General features: G+C 44.4%; 1 protein-coding gene across 1 annotated transcript in view; it reads left to right on the top strand.

The window, feature by feature from the left end:
• The window catches only part of ZNF592 (zinc finger protein 592), a 37,402-nt gene that overhangs the window by 15,928 nt on the left and 5,684 nt on the right, over positions 1–15,790 (top strand). Inside the window, 5 exon segments of the mRNA XM_036389765.2 lie at positions 3,569–3,747; positions 9,309–9,485; positions 10,267–10,426; positions 13,039–13,317; positions 14,359–14,471. Coding sequence (XP_036245658.1) covers positions 3,569–3,747; positions 9,309–9,485; positions 10,267–10,426; positions 13,039–13,317; positions 14,359–14,471 — 908 coding nt within the window.

Here is a 15,790-nt window from a genome sequence, read left to right on the forward strand (position 1 = left end):
TACACAACTGAATCCTGTCCTGGTAACATGTTTTAGAAATAACTGACTAATGAATGTCTCAAATTGCTGCCAGATTTCTTTGAAAAGTCATGGAAAACTAGGAGAGAGATAAAAATGTGACATCTGGAACCAAGTTATAATTTCTCATACGAAGCAGAAGAGTTGCAAAAGGAAGAACCACTCTGTGTCCCAGACTGAGTGTTTGGTGGGGAGCCCAGCATGGCTGCACACTGGCTCCTGCTGCAGAAGGGATGAGCAGAACCTCCTGTAATGCTCCTGGCAGGATGGCTGGTCTCCTGTCTTCTGCAGCTGGTGAGAAGAGCATAAGTGTGAGCAGGAAGATACCAATTATGGGTTTTTTCCTCTTACTGGAACCTTCCTCAGCTCTAGTATGTTCCTTGCTTCGTTCATTTTATTACCCTCAGCCCTACACGTTCTTTTTGCAGTCAGCCCTTATCTCTAACATGCTGAGTTACTGGGTTATGATCATCAATCTTTGCTGTTTAACTTTCCCAGATACTTGGAGGTTATTTTGAAGAGCCAAAATGCCAGCAGAACTTCCTGGGGACCTTGCTCTGTCTTGCTTTTTTCTTCTAACCACTCACTTATCCAAGCAAACTCCTTCTCTTATGTGGTGGTACCTTAGTTTCCTCAAAATCCTGTAGTGAAGGATGTTGCAAAGCAGTTTGGGAAATCCAGGTAGTCTGATGATCCATTGCAGCTCAGATCTTCCTTACTCATGTGTTTGTTGACTCCTCTGGAGAGCCTGGATTGCTCCATGGGGCCAGAAGGGAGAAGCTGCATTGACTGTTCCCAAATCCAGCAGTAATGCTGCTTGAGGATGAGATTTTCCTTATTCTTACTCATTTATCTTGTGTCTCATCTCTCTTCTTTGTCTATTTACTGCCCAATGCCTTGGCTCTTGCACAAGACAATGTGAATTTGGAGGCTTGGGCTGGTTTTTGTCCCCCCTGTGGTGTGTGGTGTCAGTGTGGGAATCCTTCTAGCTCCTTCTGTGGTGTCTGCAGGAGCAATGAATTAATTTAGCCTTATCCTCACTGAGTCTTGCTTTTTATTCCTGTATCATGTGTCCACACTTTCTGGCAGGCTTTCTGCCAGGCCTAAAGTAGATAACCACAATTTTGGTGCCTCTTGCTCACAGTCCCCCAACTTTTCTGGCCTGTGTTGGCATGGTTTTGGTCCCTGTGGAGCCTTTCACATAATGCAGGAGGTGACAGGAGCTGGCTGCTCCTCTGACATCCCCAGGAGCAGTGCCCAGGCATGGAGCTCATCAAATCCTGAGTGGTTTTGGCATCTTTTAGATCCTGCACAAGAACACACAGCGTGGTGAAAATTCAAATTTTCAACATGTGCTGATTGATTTTGGGAGCAGTGGGTATGACATGTGGGGGAGGAAGAGGTGAGCCTCAAACTGACTTAAAATCAAAACTAAATTGGCTTTGACAAGGCAGAATCTGGAGAGAGTGTTTCTCACTGAGTTACTAGGGCAAAGGTGCTTTCAGCTTGTGCTCTGTGGTGCCTCTGCCTTACACACTAATTGAGATCACAGCAAGAAGTCCCATTTTAATAATGCCAGGGAGATAAATTCTCCATTCTCAAGCCAGTTAGAAAAAAATATCTTAAACACAAGAAAACTGCTTTTACTTATTACTTACTTATTACTTACTGCTCTTATTTACTATGAATTTTTTGCTTATTACTTACTTTTGTAGCTCTTACTTGGGGATTTGAGAGTGCATTGGAGAATTAAAGGTCCCACTCAGCTCCTTGCAGAGAGATCCTGGGGGATTTTCTATTTCTCATTTTCCCATTCCTATGGCCCATTTGCACTGTTTTTCTTTGCTGAAGTTAGGGGATTTCTGCAGCATTTGAAATGCCCTTGAGCTTCCTTTAATTGCCCATGGGTGTGTACATGGGAGTCCTACCATGTGGTTTTTCCACTAATTTCTCTCCTTCCTGGAGAAACAGTTTCTCCTCTGAACTTGAGTTGTGACATATCTCAGATCACATCTGAAGCTTTTCAGGTATTTGGCAATTTCTGCAGTTTTTACTTTTGAGTGCCTGATTTTTTATTCCCTTCCACCCTGTGAACCTTTCAGGTTTGTCACAGCTTTGCATTTTATTGTAAGTGATGCTTTCTCTTACCTGCAGGGGTTTTGACATTTCCCTGATGGGTGTTATGTAGTGGAGCATCACAGAGGTGCTGCATGAAATAGCAATGATACAGAAAAGGGAGTTGGCCATTGATTTTATTATATTTTTTTTTGTCAGATTTAGGGGCTTCTGTCTCATGTTTCTACCCTGACTGCCAGCAGTGAAGTCCATGGAAATTATTTAGTTAAATGACTTGATTTGATAATCCATAATTAGCTGCATGGTGTTCATTCTTAAGTTAGAGGAGTGATTTTGCATGGGATGATAAATGTTGGAAGACAGTTTTTGCTCCTGGAGGGCTCAGAGTGGGCTGGGATCTGCTCCAGCTCTACTCCTGCTCAGGCATTCAGTAATGTGCTCCTACAGAGGAGTAGCTGCTCCTGGGCTTTGCAGGAGTACAGAGACTTGAGACACCTGTGAAAGGGAGCAGAGGTTTGACAGCTGTTGAAAATGGGATGATACATCCACATAAAAACTTTACATGGCAAATAAATTATGCTTCTGCAAAGAGGTTTTGATAGTAAGCATGTGTGTAAAAATGGATTTCATTAAGGATGAAACAGGGAGAGAAAGAGGCTTTGTATTATTTCTGGTCATCAGGAAATTTCTGTAAGGGAACCGTAGTTTGTGGTATTGGAAAGTTGAAATTTCATCTGATACAAAGAAATTTTGCAAGGGACACAGCAGTTGTTTTGATGGGGAAGCTGCACATCAGGACTGCACTGCCTTCAGCAGCAGGTGTTTGGAGTCAGGCTGTCATTTTCCTCCTTTTTTGTGATGTTGTGGTGTGGGGTGAACTCTTGTTGAGAAAAGTGCTCTCCTTCTCAAGTCAGGAAATGAAAGTGCTGAGCATTCAGAATATCATGAGAGCTAAGAGGTGAAAGAGTTTGCTTTCCTTTTTTATGGGGAAAAAAGGAAATAAACAATAAAGATGTTGGGAAAAGATGATAGGAGACTGGTTAAAGAGCTTTGTGCAGTTGATGCTGCTCAGGAGAGCTAAGAGGTGAAAGAGTTTGCTTTCCTTTTTTACGGGGGAAAAAAGGAAATAAACAATAAAGATGTTGGGAAAAGATGATAGGAGACTGGTTAAAGAGCTTTGTGCAGTTGATGCTGCTCAGGAGAGCTAAGAAGTGAAAGAGTTTGCTTTCCTTTTTACGGGGAAAAAAGGAAATAAACAATAAAGATGTGGTTTAAATATGGAATGAACTGTGGAAGAAGTTGGGAAAAGATGAGAGGAGACAAGTTAAAGAGCTCTGTGGAGTCAATGCTGCTGCTAGAGCAGTATGCCTGTTCTTCCTTCAAACCTGGCAGTTTTCTAGGGTGAATTTGGGGAGAAAAAAAAAAAAAAACCCAAGTAGAAAATAACTACCAAATGTAACCTTTCTTCCATCAGACGTGCCAAGTGTGCCAGATGATGCTGCCCAACCAGTGCAGTTACTGTGCCCACCAGAGGATCCACGCTCACAAGTCCCCGTACTGCTGCCCCGAGTGCGGCGCCGTGTGCCGCTCCGCCTACTTCCAGACCCACGTCAAGGAGAACTGCCTGCACTACTCCCGCAAGGTTGGCTTCAGGTGGGTGCACCCAGGCTCCCTGGGAGGCTGCCATTTACACCTCTGCAGTCAGCTTGTGGCTGTCCTTGTCTGTCAGAATTCAGGATATCCCTCTGGCCATCCTGGATTGCCTGAACCCCTGCCAGGGGGGCTCAGAGACACTGGCACAGAGCCCAAGGCAGCTGTGATTTTGATTGTGATCCATGGAAAAAATGATCAACCTTGTATATGAAGATCTGCAAGCCATGGAAGTCTAAGTAGAATAATAGTTAGTTTGTCACTGGGTGAAAAATAGATTTTTGGGGGTTTTTAGAATGGGGGTTCAGGAGGCAAGATGAAGGAATCTGGGCATGTCCAGCCTTTCTCCTTCTTCTTCTTGGCCTCCATTTCTGCTGTGATGGTGGCACTTTTGGATTGGTTTAGAGTAGAAGCTCACTGTCTACCATAGGTGATAGGTATTGGGAAGTTATGGTAAATGCCAATATTAAAGCCTGAATATCCATTGGCCCAAAACACAGCATCCCAAAAAACACATTTCCTGTCAAACCACCACAAATGTACACGCAGTTTTTAGTATAAAAAGGTAACACTGCCCTGAGGGTGGCCAGTGTGCCTCTGTCTGACCTGATGAATGGACCTTGGCAGGCCAGAAGAATTAAGAAACAATAAACAACCCTGAGAATGAGAATAGAAGAGTTCTGATCTCTTCTTCCACTGCTGGGCTGGGAAAAAAGACTTTGTGACACATCTCAGGGTCACTGTGAGCAGCAGAAGCCCCAAGACCTGTCCTGGCTGTGCTCCCTCCCAGTTTATTTTACACCTTCCTGAAGGGAGGTTGTGCACAGCTGGGGTTGGTCTCTGACAGAAGCAGAGGACACAGTCTCAAGCTACACCAGGGAAGGGATAGGTTGGATATCAGGAAGAAATTTTTCACTGAAAGAATAATAAAGTGCTGGAATGCTCTTCCCAGGGAGGTGGTGGAATCACCATCTCTGGATGTGTTTAAAAAAAGACTGGCCATGGCACTTGGGGCTATAGTCTAGGGCAGGTGTTAGGGCATAGGTTGGACTTAATGATCTTAGAGGTCTCTTCCAACCTCATCATTCTGTGATTCTGTTTTGTGTCTTCTCACTGGCACAGCAGGAGAAAAAAAACCCTGGTCTTTGTCGTAGGATAAACCTAACTTAGCAAAAAGCAAAACATCAGTGTGTTATCAATGTTATTCACATTCTGAATCCAAACCACAGCACTGTAGCAGCTACTGAGAAGACATTAAGTGTTCCATCTGAAACTAGGGCATCCATCCCAGGGAGCTCAGGCTCCCTGTGAAGCTGGATTTACACCTCTGCAGTCTGGGTGTGCTTGTGAGCTTGTGGCTGTGTCTGTCCTGGCTGTGCTCTCTCCTGATTTGTTTTGTGTGTTTTTTCACTGGCAGAGCAGAAGACACACACACACAAAAAAAACAGGTCCTTGATTTAGGATAAACATAACTTAGCAAAAGCAAAACATCAGTGTGTTATCAATGTTATTCTCACTCGGAGTCCAAAACACAGCTCTGTAGCAGCTACTGAAAAGAAATGAGCTCTGTTCCATCTGAAACTAGGACATCCATCCCTGGAAGGGTTCAAGGCCAGGTGGAACAGGGCTTGGAGCCACCTGGTGTAATGGAAGGTGTCCCTGCCCATGGCAGGGAATGGATGGGATGAGTTTAAAAGTCCCTTTCAACCCAAAACATTCTGTGACTGTGAACTGTGTCTTACAGCAGAACTGAAAGTGGATGTAGCTGGAGCCTGGCATGGTTTTCTGCATGACAGGACACATTTGAAATGGGAAATAATTACTAACTGGATTTAAGGGAGGTTTCTGAGAGCAGACATTATTTTGTGGTGTCTTTGAGCTGAAAAGCTCTTGTATTGAATTCATGTTACAGCTGGATGTCTCAGGATTGATACTTACAGCAAAAAGATTGCAGATCTTAATCCTGTAAATCTCCTTAAGGCTTGAATTTATATTTATGTCAGTTGTAATGGGCTGAGGATGTGTGCCTTTATGAGAAGGGCATAGATTATTTCCTTGTATGCCCCTGCAAATCTCCAAACATTTCTCATGAGCTGACACAGGTGGAGAAGGCTCCCAAGGTTCTGGATGTGGTACAATATCTTTTCTCCAACTAAACTGCTTGCTCTAATAAGATTTTACTTTTCCCTATGAGCCTTCCCTCCTTGGCATGTTTAGATCACCTGAGCTGCAGCTTAACACATGATGGTTTGCTTGGGAGATGAGACTGGGTGATCTTTTGAGTTTCCTTAAAGTTCTGTTTTTTTCTCTTGGTTGCCATTGAATACTCTGAGAATTCAAACAAACAGGGCATTTTCTGCTCTTAGAGATGTTCTTTTAAGATGTCTGCAACTTCAGGAAGCTGTGCTGTGTGGTTTGGTCTGAATCACACTGAGGTTTTCATGGGCTTTTTCTTTCAACTGTGAAGACAAGAGGCACATAAGAAACTAATTCTGAGTTTAATTATATACAGATAAGGTTTTTTAATGTGGGATCTGATTTGAGGAGACCCAGCCCACAACAAAGAATTAATTCCATCACATATTAAATGACTGTGACACTGAGGCTGTTTGAAAATGAGTTAATCTGGGGAGGAGGAAAGCTGGAGCAAAAAATGTTTTCCCTGAGATAGAAAAAGGAGTATGGAGGAGATGTCAGAAAATTAACTTGGGTTTGGTGCAGTTCTTGGGACTTGAGTGGCACCTGGGAATCCAGCAAGGAGAGCTTCCATCTGTCTACAGATGTCTTTAGCAGATACCTACTCTCTGTTCCAGGGACACTAATGAAGCTCTAAACAAAGGCAAAGCTCACAAATTATACTCAAGGATTTTTTAGCTTTACCCAGCTTCTCTAAAAGCTGAATTTCTTTAACTTCTCCTCTAATTCACATCTACTGAAGCTTATCTGTGAAAGCTGAGTCCACTAGACAGGTCAATGTCTGGCTGTGCCATCCTTATTATCCTGCCTGTCTCTGCTGCAGGGCTGATGCCACTGACATTGTTGAAAACAGAAGAGATAAATTCTGGTTGCAGAACCATATCTAGATAATCTGTGGCATCTGCCCTGTAGTCACAGAGTGACTTCATTCTTTTCTTTCACATTTCTTACTTGCAGAGCTGAAAAGCTGAGGAATTCTTTAAATCCCTCCTGGGATCAGCTTGACTTTAGCTGCTTCTCTTTATGTCCCTATTTTTCTTGAATTTCTGGAGCACAGGTTTGGTTTTGTGATAAGTCCTTATTCTGTCTCCTTTTCTGCTTATAACCCTATGCTTTCAATTAAATTTGGGGTATGGTTGTTTTATTTGGAGTTGAGTCATGGCTAGTGATTGCACTGAAAATGAGAATGGTCTTCTACAGTTAAAAATGAAACTTAACAAGATTTTCCTTAATGCTCCTTTCTTCTTGGCTCCAAGTATCACCTTCCCCATTTTTTCCAAGCCCCTTCCATCTGACCCCACCAATTTGGGACTCATTTTTCTGCTTGGTGCCATTTGGAGAATTGAGGGGCTGGAAGGTGATGGCATAGGAAGCGTTCTGAGGGTTAAGACAGCATCTTGTAGCTGTTATCTCCTCTCACTGGATGCTTTCCAAGACTTCCAGCCAACCCTCCTTGCCCTGAGGGATCCAGCAGCACTGGGGATGATAGCAGGATTTGCAATTTGCAGGAATTACATGGCAAGCCCCTTGACATCCTCCATCCACTTTGTTCAGCTAATTAGTTTATGAGACCTTGCCCTTCTGGCACTGGGATTCTTAATTACAACGTGGCTGTTGTTTAGACTTCCATTTAGTGTAAATTAAATTAACCTGTGATCGTTTGACCCTGAGTTAGTGATTGTTTCATTCCTCATTCTTAGTGAAGTACTTCCCAAAATCAAGCATCAGGCAGAACCATCTCTTTTTAATTCAGGGAGTATTTGTGGAGGAAGCCCCTTGGATATTCCTGGATGTACCCGCCATTCCTTACTGCCAGGATTGGTATTTGTTCTTCCATTTACACTTTGGGAATTCATTCTTCCATAATAACCTGGTTCCTGGTGTTACTGTATTAGAAAGTCTCTCTCCCCCTCTCATATGTTGAGGATCAGGCTTTGAAGGCAGAACTACCCCAGCAGAATGTTTTCATGCTTCCCCAAAGGTCACACCAGCTTCTGTCACTGCTTCCCTCTTGAAATTTAAGAAAACAGCAATTCTGTGTTTTCTTAGGGGGAGAGGGTTTGGCTCCTTCAGGCTGGCTTCTGCCTAATGATCTTTTGAAGTGCAACTTCAAAGCCTGGGCTTGTTTCCTAAACGCTGCTGGGAGGCTGGTTTGGAGGGAAGGATATTCCAGCAGCTTGTTTGTTTATGATAGGGGCTTGGAGCTGTTCCAGGGCACGATAGCTGGGGTCCTTCTGTGCCAGCAGCACTGAGCACACTCCCCAGCAGTGCTGTGGGCAGACACAGCCCTCAGGGGAAGGAGGGAAAGGAAGGGAAAACCTGTTCAATAAGGTGAGGAGGTTATCCCTTGTGCACCTCTCACATCCCACCTGTGCAAGGTTGGCCCTTGCTTTACCAGGCTCCCCTGCTCTAACATCTGGACATGCAGTGCTGGCTTAGGCAGAGTTCCACTGGTGTCATTTTGGTGGAATATCCTTGGGAGAGGCTGTTCTGGTCCCAGCTCAGCAGAGGTGCACCTATGGATGGCAAACCCTGTGGCTGGTGTGCTGGAGGCAGGTGAGGACAGGTGGAGTGTGGCATCTCAGAGCACAGCAGGCAGATGTGGGGAGTGTCCAAGTTAAATGAAGTGAGGCTGCTGATTGTTGCCATCTTGTGGGAATGTTAGGCAGGACCTGGCACAGGTGTGTGTCTGGAGGAGAGGCAAGCTGGGAGCAGCAGGGTGGCCCTGCCCTCCTCTTGGCCTTGTTTTCAGCTGCTGAGAGGAATCCCTTTCTGCTTCTCCCTTTCTCTTCCCTGAGCACCCAAACAGCCCTTCCAGACAAGCACTTCCTAGGCAGCACCTCTATCTTAATGATTTTAATGAGCTTTATCAGTTCCTTGGGTGTTTCTAGTGCTGTTCTCAGTATCTTAGCTGTTGTGATTTTCTGGAGCTCAGTGGAGTATCAATTGCTGAAGATTCCTGACTGGATATTCTTTCTCTTTATTTTGTACTGGGGTCTAACTGGTATTTGTGCTGCTTTTTGGCTCAGGGAGATCTCATCAGGTACTTTAGTCTTTCACTTGTGCACTGTGCTGGAATTGGATTTCACAGGTACAGGGCTGGTATTCTGTTGAACCACATCTTCATTCTTTTTTGGGTTGTTTTAGTCTCTGAAGGTTTCTCTTATAGCTCTTGTTGGTACCATTTAGCTGTGAGTTCTGCCCAGATTCCTGTATTGTGTTCCTCCTTGACTCTTCCATATGAATACAGAAGAGATTGAACTGATTGAATCAAGGACCCACCACAGCCTGGTCCCTCCATGTGTGCCATTCCTTGGGTGTGATGGAAGTGCTGCTGTGGCTGTAACTCTTTGTCATGCCTCCCCCAGGTGCATCCACTGTGGAGTTGTCTTCATGACCATGGCCATGCTCAAAGTGCACATCCACGAGAAACACTGCGAAGTCTTCCACAAGTGTTCTTTTTGCCCGAAGGCCTTCAAGTCTGCTGACACCACCATGGCTCACGTGGCCAGCCAGCACCCAGCTGAGCCTCACAAGACTACTCAGTAAGTGTTTTGGCTTTATCTCTTCTCCTTTGCTGGATGGATCCAGGATTCCCCCTTTCCCTCACAGTTTTTTTTTTTTTCTATTTTTGGTTTCTGTCCTTGTATAAGATGATCTGCTGCTTTGTCTGCCAGCAGGGGTCTGTTCCAAACCAGAGCATGCCTTGGTACAAACACGGTCTCCTGGGCAGGAGGAAAGGGCTTTGGCCAGGCAAGAGCTAAACAGCCATAAAAGGAATTTAATTGTCACCTCTTTGTCCAGCAGGACCCTCAGTGGCACCTCTTGGTAGATGGCTCCAGGGCTTCTGGCACTTGAAGGGAACAGGAGAGTTATCCCAGGCAGTGTTGCCCCCAAAAATCACTAGAGAGAAGCCTCCTGATTTTTCCACCCTGTAGCTGTTCCCTCCAAGGCTTGAGCTAGTGCCAAAAATCTGTGCTTTAAGTGAGGAACTATGGAAAGGTGGGATTGAAAGCAGTGTGTAGCTCTGGCTGCTTTGCTTTGTGTTTGCTCCCATCTGTCTGTGCTCATACACACAGGGTTATGCATATGCATAGAAGTAAACTTATTTTTAGCAAGCTGTGGTATGTGCCTGAGGCATTTTGATGTTCTTCCCAGTTGAGTTACTGGTTCAGTTGCCCACGTGGGTGTGTGTTGACAATACATGGAGAGCACAGCCCTCCTCAGAAGTCCATCCCTTTCTGGAGTTGCTGGGATAACTTTTTACATTGTTTTCTTGAGGCTGAGAGACTGAAAGACTGAATTTACTTTCTTTAATTGTTTAAGGGTGATCTACAAATGCTCTTGTGAGATGGTCTTTAACAAGAAGAAGCTGCTCCAAGAGCACTTCCAGCAGAACCCCAGCAAGTTGTTAGTGGGAGTGTTTAAGTGCCCACAGTGTCAGCTGGTGTATATGCAGAAGCAGCAGCTAATGCAGCATGTCAAGGTAGGTAACTCTCTCCCTTACTGGTGCAAAATCTTATTTTTTGAGTTCACAGAGAATTTACATCACCATGTGAGGCAAGTGGTTCAAGAAGTGGAAGATTCTTGAGGAATATCTTGGTGGAAAATATAGACTACAATGATTTACAGGATCTGGAAGTGTCAGTGGAGTGGTTTGTGTTACTTGGTCTTGATGCTGGCAGTTCCTCTCATCTAGATGCATTTTAGCTGTATGACAAAAACTTGTTTATACAGGTAAAGCTCTTTGATTTTTAACTCTTCTATTTTCATGGAAGCACAGAATCACAGACTGGTTTGGGTTGGAAGGGACCTTAAAGGCCATCTCCTTCTACCCCCTGCAGGGACACCTTCCACTATCCCAGCTTGCTCTGGGTGCTGTCCAATGTGTCCTTGAACACTTCCAGGGATGGGGAGTCCCCAGCCTCTTAAAGAAAGTAATTATAGGACAGCTTTTTCGTTGGCTGGGAGACAGGAACAATTATTCTCTGCCCACAATGTTACTGAATTTATATAGTGAAAGCTGAATCTGCCATTTTGGATGCTCCTCTGGAGAGCTTTGGCCCCTTTGCAGCAGCCTCTGAGGGAGGTTATGTGGCATTTAACAGCCTGATTCCCTGCTGCTCTGAACCACACCAGACTGCAAGAGGGGACTGGGAGAGCCAGAAGTGATTGCCCTGGAGGTACCAGCCTTACAGCTCTGATTATCCCATAAATGTAAAAGGGTTGCATTTTTCTGTTATCTTACTCAGGATGTTTCTATGTTCAGTGCCCAACAACACCCCACAAAAATCATCTCAGAAGATTTCTCAGTGGCATATTGAAGAAAGATCTTGCCCTTTGATGAGGGAAAAAAAGGACTTTGACTTTTTTTTTTTTAACCAGTGACTTTATTTTGTTTATACTAACACTGAGAAAGCCAGAAGATTTTTTAGCTCATTCCTGAAAGCAAAACCCATTCGAGACTCCTTCCTTGCTCTCTCCCCCATGTCTTTAACTTGCAAATCTGCAAGTGCTTTGCATGCAGTAATGAATTACAATTTGAAGCCCTCCTGTGAAGCTGATGATTGCTAATCTTGGTGGATTATAGCTAGGAAAATAGAGTTGAGATTAAGGCTAGGACCTTCAAAGAGGGGTTCATCCCCAGTGCTAAAAAACTGGGGCTGAGGTACCTTGTGGTTCATTGTCAGATCCCAGCCCAGGGACCTGCCTGCAGCACTCTGTGCATCCCAAGATCTTCACCACAAAACTTTGTCTCTTAACCTCTGAGGTGACTGAAGGCTTTTTGGCTGTGGCAGGGGAGTAATTGCTCTCCCCCATCTCCTCTGAGATCACTTTCATGTGGTAGAGGTTTTAGGAGGTGCTGTCTAGTGTGTGCCTACGTGCAAAATAAAGAATCCATGTGCCTCCTCATCTTCCTCAGGTTTAGAACGTTGCAGAGCGGAGTTACTCTGCTTCCTGGTGTTGATTCTGCAGAGAAATCCCTTCATTTTTCCATGCTCCTCATTTGTTTTACCCCAGTGGTGTAACAGTGAAGCAATGGGCACTGAAACACTCCAGAGACTTCCAGATGGGGAGGAAGGTGATGTGTCTGTGCTCCTGAGGAGCTGGCAGTGCTGTGGCTTCTGTGGTCATCTGCTGGGCCAGGTGCAAAGTACACAGACTCCTCAGCTGAGACCTTGTTTGTTTTTTGTTTGGTGTCTAACCCACAGAAAGACTTCCAAATGCCTGGGGCTTTCATGTGTTGAGACTTTACCCGTTATTAATTACTGTGCACAATTAAACCTCTAAATTAGCCTTTTGTGTGGATGAACTGTTGTTGTTCCTGGGGGAGTTTCTTGAGGTTTCTTTGGTATGTTGCTCTTTTACTTGTTTTTGCTTTCCCACAGCTCTTCATTTTTAGATTATTTTCCTTATGTTCAATTTTCTTTGTTAAAATAACTTTTTGGGGGACTTTTGGATTTTGGCCTGTTGAATAACCAAAGAGCCTAGAGCCATATTCCTTATAAGGCTGGTTCCTGGCTTTATACTTGGTCTTATATGTCAGGAGCAAAGTTTTGAACCATGAAAAATGTAAATATCAATAGATGGAGTTGAATTGAAGGAAATAGACTTGGAGAAACTTAACATTTTCTCTTCCCATCCCTTGAGCAAAAATGAAGCAGCTTTGGAGCCCCCAGGATACCAGCAAACATTTCATTCAGAGCTTACCAAAGCTCTGTGTTTTTAGAGCTTAGGCTCTTGAAAAATAACGACAATTGAAATTTCTCTTCCATTACATCTTCCCTGTTTAACAAGATTTCCCAGGGCTCATCCAAAATGCTAAACAGGCAGCACCAAGGAGTGGCTGTTGTCATGCAGGAAACAGAAATAGAAGTTTCATGTTTCTTGGGAAGATCTCTTGTCAGGGAAAGCACTGTGCTGCAGCTTCTAGGAGAAATGGGAAAACATACAGGAGCAAGACAACAACACATAGTTTGGCCAGTGGGGATTTAAATAATGTATTTAAATAGTAAATGGTATTTATTTATAAATAAAGATGTGAAATATGAATTACATGTGAATGTTACCTGCATTTCCACTATTACTGTTACACAGGGTGTTCATGGAGTTCCCCGCAATCCTGAGGAGCTCTCAAACTTTCGGCAGAAATCTGAGAAGGCTTCAAGGAACCAGGTTCATACCTCACCAAAGGAGCTTTTGGTAGCCAATGGGACTTCCCCCTCTTCTCTGACGAGGAAAGACATGAGGGTGGAAGGGCATAACCCAGAATCCAAGTCCAGACTGAGAAGAACTGGTTGGACTTGCAAGGAATGTTCACAGTGGATCCCTGATCGGGAAACCTACGTGTCCCACATGAAGAGAAATCATGGAAGGGTAAGACTGGGATGAAATACTTGAGCTAGGGAGATGGGGAAGAGCACCAGTCTCCTGCATTCCAGGCCCCTTTGCAGGGCTCTCGTTACAAGAACTGCAAATTTCAATTTTTTGTGTGCTTCATCCAGCTCAAGCCTTGACCTCCTTTTGTCAAGCTAATCCTTGTCGCTGGCAGAACATGGGCCAAGATGCTGTGTGCAGCCAGATTTCTCAGTACTTTGGCATCAGGATTTCTTCTTTGATATCCTGAGTCACCCAGCCATGAATGGGAATCTGGGTCATGGTGTTTGAGTCCTTCTAGCTTGATTTGGGGAGGGCTGAGTTGTCCCACTTGATGATGTCCTCACTCCAAGTGAAGAAGATGAGGGCAGGCTGAGTGCTGGATTTTCCCATTTGAATGTCACAGAAGTAGGGAATTGGACAAATATTTCAGTTTAATACATAGATGTATTCATAAAACAAGTCTAAGAAGATTTTAACTGGAATGTACATGCATGTTATATAAAGAGCTGTAGGAAAATTTTGGAGGAGGCTGGTTAAAGGACAGACTTTCTTAGGGGGATTTGGATATCATACATGGATAACAGAAAGGCCCATGTGATGCTTTTTAGCATTTTGCCCTTTTCTTGTGCTGAATTACGAGGAGCTAGAAGGGTAAGTGGACTTGTACTTAACTGGGGTCCTGCTGCTTTCTGAGGCTGAAGGGACCTTCCACTGAGGGAATTCTGCATGGAGTGGAGTGGTTCCAAATGAACCCACAGGAAAAGCATATCTATAATTCCTAATAAAAACATGAATAAAATCAAGTACATGCTTTAAGTAGTCCTGCTTTTATAAGATCAGTGCTGGTATTACCCAACTGTTGGGCTGAATCTAAGTGGGATCTCAAAGCCTTAGTGATCTCCATCAGCAGAATTACATATTACATAAGGGATTTTTTTGCATCTGAGAGGTAATGTCCAGGTGAAGAGGAGGGGAATTAGAATGCAGTCAGTGCCTTCCATGTCCCTGCTGCTGCAAGGTGTTTCTCTTTGCCTGCAGTCCATGAAGAGATACCCCTGTCGGCAGTGCGAGCGCTCCTTCAACGCCTCCAACAGCCTGCGCAGACACATCCGCAACAACCACGACACAGCAAAGAAGGTCTACACCTGCTGGTACGTGCCCAGTGCCACTTGGCAGCAGCACCCTAATCCTCTGAGTCTGGGAGTTGTAATAGCTCATGTCTGCTGCTCCTGTCTGCTCCAGACTGTGAGTTGCTGAAGCAAAGTGAGGAGAAGAATGTGTTAAACACAAGAGACTTAGTGGCTAAAAAAAACCCCTTGCTTTGGACTGCACAGTGAATGTCTTTTGGAAACTTAAGGGAAGTTGTGGTTTGATATCTGCAGGTGTGTCCTGGTTCAGAGCAAATTTTGGAGAGAACCCCCAAAGGGGCTCCTCTAGGAAAGCAGATTGAATTGGTCCCTCCCCCCAACCGGTCCGGGAGAAAATACCTCCTTGGAGAAAAGTGGAAAAAACCCTGTTTATTAAACAATAAAACCTAAACAATATTAAACAATAACACCCCTTGCTGCTCCCAAAGAGATGACAAACTCAGCAAGTCCCTTCCCCAGGTTGCAGTTCAGCTCACTCAGGCTCTAATCAGTCCCTCAGTGCTGGAAATGTCACGGGCCAGGCCTGGCCCAGCCCAGTGGGCCAGAGATGTGAGCTGCCTGTGCTCTTCTGGGTGTTCAATCCAGAGCAGGTTTAAACAGCTCCAAAGAAAAGGGAAAAAACCACAGTCAGGGAACTTGTTTGCCTCAGCGAGCTAAAACTAACTAGAAGCAAAGGAGAGCTCTGTCCTGCTGTCTGTCCATCCACAGACAACACAGTCAGGAGCAGGAATGTGGAGGAGTGAGTGCAGTGTCTGAAAACAAACTGCTGCTTCTTCTCTCCCCCCTTTCACTCTCTGCAACAAGGCTTAAAGGTGCAAAACTTATTATTCAGCATAAACAGAACAAAATTGGGGATAAAAGCATCATATAGTCAACCCAGGACAAGGTGGTAAATGAGATTAATGTTTTGCATAGTTGTGAAACAGCCAATAAAATATTAGGTCAGTCTTTCACTGCTTTGTGGTTGGTGTGGTCATGCAGCACTCTTGTGCCTTCTCTTTGGGTGGAGAAGGTAAGTAAAATCCTAATAATGAACCAGATCTTGTCACTGCTGTGGAATGGCAGAGCTGACTGCACAGGCTGCAGGGCAATGGAGAATTAATTAATCTTGCTGGAATTGCTTGGGAGGTCGCACCTCAAAGTTGGAAAATTGATCTGGAGACTTCAGACAAGTTATGGAAATCAGTGGTGAATGGAGATCATTGCTGGTAAATGTATTTTAACTGTGGATACAATCTCAGTTCAGGACAAAGCCCAGTGCTTATGAATCTACCTTTATAACTGCCTAAGATAAAGTTGTTTGCTGAGTGACCATGCAAAAT

This window comes from Molothrus ater, chromosome 13, assembly GCF_012460135.2.
Source record: "Molothrus ater isolate BHLD 08-10-18 breed brown headed cowbird chromosome 13, BPBGC_Mater_1.1, whole genome shotgun sequence".
Classification (NCBI taxonomy): domain Eukaryota; kingdom Metazoa; phylum Chordata; class Aves; order Passeriformes; family Icteridae; genus Molothrus; species Molothrus ater.